Source organism: Chaetodon trifascialis, chromosome 9 (genome assembly GCF_039877785.1).
Source record: "Chaetodon trifascialis isolate fChaTrf1 chromosome 9, fChaTrf1.hap1, whole genome shotgun sequence".
NCBI lineage: Eukaryota > Metazoa > Chordata > Actinopteri > Chaetodontiformes > Chaetodontidae > Chaetodon > Chaetodon trifascialis.
The window spans coordinates 30261616-30267356 of NC_092064.1; the positions used below are offsets into that span (position 1 = coordinate 30261616).

The following is a 5741-nucleotide window of genomic DNA, read 5'->3' on the forward strand; positions in this document are numbered from 1 at the left end:
ATAATGACTTTGAGCTGTTCTCAGGTCAGTTTGTATCAGAGAGGATTAGATCAGCTGATCACTTCCTGTTTGATTGATGTTTAAACAGCATCCTGACTGTTTTGGAGTCAGGGTTGTATTAGTACTTTGATCTATTAAGTATTAGTACATAATGAGGGTAACCTGAACATGGTGGAACCTCTTCCTAAACAAATACATACTAAATACAATGCTGCATTCAAGTACAGTCAGTTTTCTCATGTTCTCAGAGTTAAAATTGATGTCTTTAAATCAGAATCAAACATGTTTCAGACACCAGGACAGCTGGAGCTGTTCCCACTGTAGAACTATAAATAAAATAGAAATAGGAAATATCTTGGAATATGTAAAAACTTCTAAGAACTATGTCCAACTGTGTACATTACAGTACAATATATATCAACCACAAATAATAAACAACATGAAATGTGTTCATGTGAATGTGTAAACTGTGTATTAAGCTTCACTAAGTAGCAACTGTCTGCTGTACAACATTCTGCACTAACAGAACACTAGAATAGCCCAACAGCAACCAGAGCAGCGATTAAAACTCCTCTAAAACACAGATTAAACAGCGTACTCAGAGTACTCAGCCTAACCGAGAGGAACAAAAGAGAAGAGATTAAAAGAGATAACAAGAGATAAAAGAAATAAAAGAGAAAAAAAGGGCAAAGAGTGAATGCAACAAGTAGCCGTCCTAGTCTGCGCATGCACAAATTTATTTGCTTTAACTCCGACCAACAGCCCAAAAGAGGCTCAGTGAGGTAGAAAACAAACCCACACTTAGACTGGACTAAGAAGATCTGGACCAGAAGAGGATCAATGAGGGGGGATGTCCTTCACAAGTGACGGCACGCAGGGACGGACTGACCATCTTTTTTTTTATTTAAATATTGGTCTGACCAGTGTCCTGAGACAACTTCTGTTGTGATTTGGTGCTATACAAATAAAATTGAATTGAAAATTGAAAATTGAATATGGATGGATGGATTGAATACCAGAGAGTTGATCAGCGGCCCGATTGACTTTGGGCTGGCCCAATCACATCATTAGACACCAACCCCTTTCGCTTTGGTCATGATGCATTCAGCAAAAGAAGAAAAAAAGAAAAAGAGTTTGTTCATAACCACCGACCGGCCCTCGACACATGCTGGTCTGCGGCCCAAAGGTTCTTTTCTTTACTGACACTTGACGGGCTCATCTCACCCAATCATACCATGAAACACTTCCCCTCCTTAGCGTCCGTAACGTAATGTTAGGATCTTCAAAAATGGAGAGAAAACGAAAAGGAGATGCAGAGCAACTACGGGACAAGAAGAAGCTGGCTCTTCAAGCCAACGCTGCCAAATGCGCAAAATTTCTGATGTGTTTGACACGGCAGGGCCTTCATCAGCTCCCCGGCCGATGACAGCGGTGAACAGGGACATGCAGTAAAACCTGCAGTAAGATGGACTGTTTTCCTCCTTTCTGACAGGATTCCACCACTCCAACAATGACTCTCTCTCTCTCACACACACACACACACACACACACACACACACACACACACACACACGATGCCTTCACTTGTTTGTTATAGGAGGAGTCCTTTAAGGGATGACTTCACTTGCATCCCCTTTCCTTGGTAAGTTCACAGTTAATGTAATGCAAAAGACACACATGATCCTCTTGTTCTCTTTCTATCTGTCACACACACACACACACACACACACACACACACACACACACACACACACACACACACACACACACACACACACAGGCCTTCTTTATTGAGCACTGTCTGGAAAACAGTGATAATCAGATCAATCCGCCATGTCTTTTATTTCTCTGTCTCTCACCCTCATTCGTGTGTCATCATCCCTCTTCAGTTTTTCTAAGCTGCTATTTTTACCTTGAAGATTGACCAATATTTAAATCTCTCTCTCTCATACAAACATACAGTTCAAAGTTGATTCAGGAGTTCAGCTACATTCATCCTTTTGGACTGGGTTAGTTTACAATTTATTGAGTGCTCTTGGAAGAGTTGATGTGTGATCCATCATTTCTCATCTCGATTCTTTTTTTCTTCCATCCTGAAACACTCAATAGCATGAATTCTGCTTAAACTACTGTGATGGAGTGGTGGAGTGTACTTTTTTGTAGTGTTCATAAATCTGATCCCCGCTAACTCACTGCATGGCTTAAGGTGCGTGGTTTGAAAGAGTTGCACAGTTGGTTTACACATTCAAGAGTCCGAGAAGACGGAAAAGGTGTGCGTTATCGAATGCGGGGGGGCCAGTCTGGTCCAAAATGCCAGGGCCGGTTTTTTGTCCCAGTCTGCGCCTGATGTCACGGATTAATTGATTGATTGACTCATTTCAGCTAATTCATCGATAAACACTCAGTATTCAGTATTTGTTTGAGAGAAAGAAGTTCTGGATCAGCTGTGCTGCAGCAGTGACGGCAGGCCAGCCGGTACACGTAGTATTGGTAGGTTTCAGTAGCAGCCTTGAATCAGCAGTCCCATGCCCAGCAGCAGTACCTGACTGTAGTACTGCAGTACTCACCCGGCCCCTGTACAGCTCGTCCAGACCGCAGTCAATCCACTTCTCCACGTCCAGCCTCCTCTGCAGCTCCTTGCGGTTGTATTTGACGGTGACCCGGGCCTGCCGCCGCTGCAGGCTGTGACCCGGTGACTGACCGCCGCCGCTCACCTTGTTCACCCGCCGCCCCACCCGCTGCGCAGCCATCAGCACCGATCAGACCAGGACCCGGACAGTCCGCCTCAGGAACCTGTGAGGCCGCTCATCAAATTCGAGTCTGATTTTGATATTCAAATGTAAAATTTCACGACTTCTTTTTCACGGTTTTTAAATAGAGACAAAAAAGTAAGAGAGAGAGAAATACTACTATTACTACTACTACTACTACTACTACTACTACTACTACTACTACTACTACTACTACTGATCATAATAACAACAACGATGATGATGATTATGATGATGATGATAAACCCAAATGACCTCGGTTCTTCAAAGAAATCAAAGCTCCGCTTTAGAAAGAGACGAACCGTGATGATGAATCCGCGAAAATAGAAAACAAAATCGAGTCTTCGGATTGAACCGGTGAACCGTCCGTGCGGCGCGTGCACACTGAGAGCAGGGCGGGTTCCACGCTGCCGGCGCCGCATTCAAGTGCTGTCGGGATTTATTGCCGAGATCATGTGACCTGTTTGTGTTGAAACCCTGAAAGTGAAATCTTGTAACAGCTGATGGCAGCGCGTTGCACCCTGTTGTCATTCAGCAGTAATTTCAGCAGAACCATTATATTCCTGTTTGTGCCTGAAAGACTTATCACCATATTTTATAACGAATGTATTTCGAGGTCTTTTCTTTTTAATTTGGAATCAGAAGAGCTACTTCCGTTTTCTGTCATAGCTGTCAAGTCTGCAGGGAATCATTTCTCAAACTACATCACAAATCTAAATGAAATAATAAAAGTCAGTTTTTAGAGATATTAGAAACTTAAAAATCTAAGCACAGACATTTTTCTTGAGAAACAACTTGAATAAATCATGACTCATTTCATCTTTGGTTATTTGAATACTTATTGCTGTTTGTCATTTTATTTCTTTCATTAATCTCTGGACTGATGCAATAAAAGAATCAAGGATCAGAAAAAATAACACACACTTTCACTAATCACTATTTTATACAACGTGTACTTTGATGTATATGTACTATCATGTATATGATGTAAATCAGAAACCACCTGAAACTTCATTTTATGAAGTGCTCCACAGGAGCAATATGTGGGGTTGTGTGATGGTGAGATTTACGAGGCGATATTAAATGCAGCATAAGGGGTCACGTTTGGTCGTAGAGCTCCGGTTTTCACGGCAGCTGACGTAGAATCAAAGAGCAGCACTACCTGGTGGTAGAGGAGTGAACTGCAGATATCAGCAGGTTACATTCAAATGAGATGGAAAAGTGACAAACTATGAAGTGCAACAGTAAGTAAATATGGGGTTAGGGTAACCCTAACTACAACTACTACTACTACTACTACTACTACTACTAACAACAACAATAATAATAACAATGCCACTTTTATACCAAAATGAGCACGTACTGTATATGCAGGTTTTTCAAGCCATTGTCAATCTCCTTTCCCATTGTCAAATTTTGTCCAGTGTCATGTTCAGCGTCATAAATGTGCAGGAAACAGTGAACAGGAAAAAGCAGCATGGAGGCCGACAACAATATGAAAGTGCTTATTTGTTTGTATCTGTTATCTTAGTGCCTTTCAAACTCCACTGAACATTTCCTCTCAAATCAGAGAAGCTCTCTCACCTCGCTGTCCACCTTACTACAAGACACGCCCACTTCACTACAAGACACACCCACCTCACTACAAGACACGCCCATTTACTACAAGACACACCCACCTTACTACAAGACACGCCCCTTTACTACAAGACACACCCACCTCACTACAAGATATGCCCACCTTACTACAAGATACGCCCACTTTACTACAAGACACACCCACCTCACTACAAGATACGCCCACTTTACTACAAGACACACCCACCTCACTACAAGATACGCCCACTTTACCACAAGATACACCCACCTCACTACAAGATACGCCCACTTTACTACAAGACACACCCACCTCACTACAAGATACGCCCACTTTACTACAAGATACACCCACCTCACTACAAGATACGCCCACTTTACTACAAGACACACCCACCTTACTACAAGACACGCCCCCTTTACTACAAGACACACCCACCTCACTACAAGATACGCCCACTTTACTACAAGACACACCCACCTCACTACAAGATACGCCCACCTTACTACAAGATACGCCCACTTTACTACAAGATACACCCACCTCACTACAAGATACGCCCACTTTACCACAAGATACACCCACCTCACTACAAGATACGCCCACTTTACTACAAGACACACCCACCTCACTACAAGATACGCCCACTTTACTACAAGATACACCCACCTCACTACAAGATACGCCCACTTTACTACAAGACACACCCACCTCACTACAAGATACGCCCACTTTACTACAAGATACACCCACCTCACTACAAGATACGCCCACTTTACTACAAGACACACCCACCTCACTACAAGATACGCCCACTTTACTACAAGACACACCCACCTCACTACAAGATACGCCCACTTTACTACAAGACACACCCACCTCACTACAAGATACGCCCACTTTACTACAAGATACATCTGAGAAACGTGTCCATGCAGAATGACACTGGAGTGTAAATATCTGCTGAGTCATTAGACTCACCAAACAAATTCCTGGCATGTGTAAAATTGAGCTTGGCAATAAAGTTTTTTCTGATCTGCTTCTGATTCTGATTCTGGACCAAAGAATGAACATTGACTGTACTCTTTGCCACTGAAGACAAAACACAGACGTTAACGGGTACTGGTGTGTTTTTTGTCCAGTGTCAAAGACAACAGTAATTGAACAGCAGCTATAGTTAAATATGAATTGAAACTGTAAATAAGTATGACTTAAATAGTTTTAAATGTGAACAATTTCCAAGCATAAAATATATTCTAAGTGATGAAATGACCACCAATTGTTAGTGAAGTCACTGTTTGATTCCTGTTATGTATCTGTGCTGATCAGTGATAGTGATCAATGATGAGTTAACAGTGATGTCATTATGTCTG

At 42.3% G+C, this 5741-nt stretch overlaps 1 protein-coding gene across 3 annotated transcripts in view; it reads right to left on the minus strand.

Moving 5' to 3' along the window:
- Positions 1 to 3194, minus strand: part of LOC139336062 (protein phosphatase 1 regulatory subunit 14A-like) — a 14521-nt gene extending 11327 nt beyond the window's left edge. The window contains exons 1-2 of one of the 3 annotated variants that reach the window (XM_070969931.1): positions 3074 to 3194; positions 2568 to 2820 (exon numbers count right to left, since the gene is read on the minus strand). In XM_070969931.1, coding sequence (XP_070826032.1) covers positions 2568 to 2750 — 183 coding nt within the window. In that variant the 5' untranslated portion in view covers positions 2751 to 2820; positions 3074 to 3194. Of the gene's footprint in view, positions 1 to 2567; positions 2881 to 3073 lie in introns of those variants that run through there. The other 2 variants (XM_070969932.1, XM_070969933.1) reach the window with 2 other exon arrangements.
- Between the last annotated feature and the right edge of the window lie 2547 nt (positions 3195 to 5741).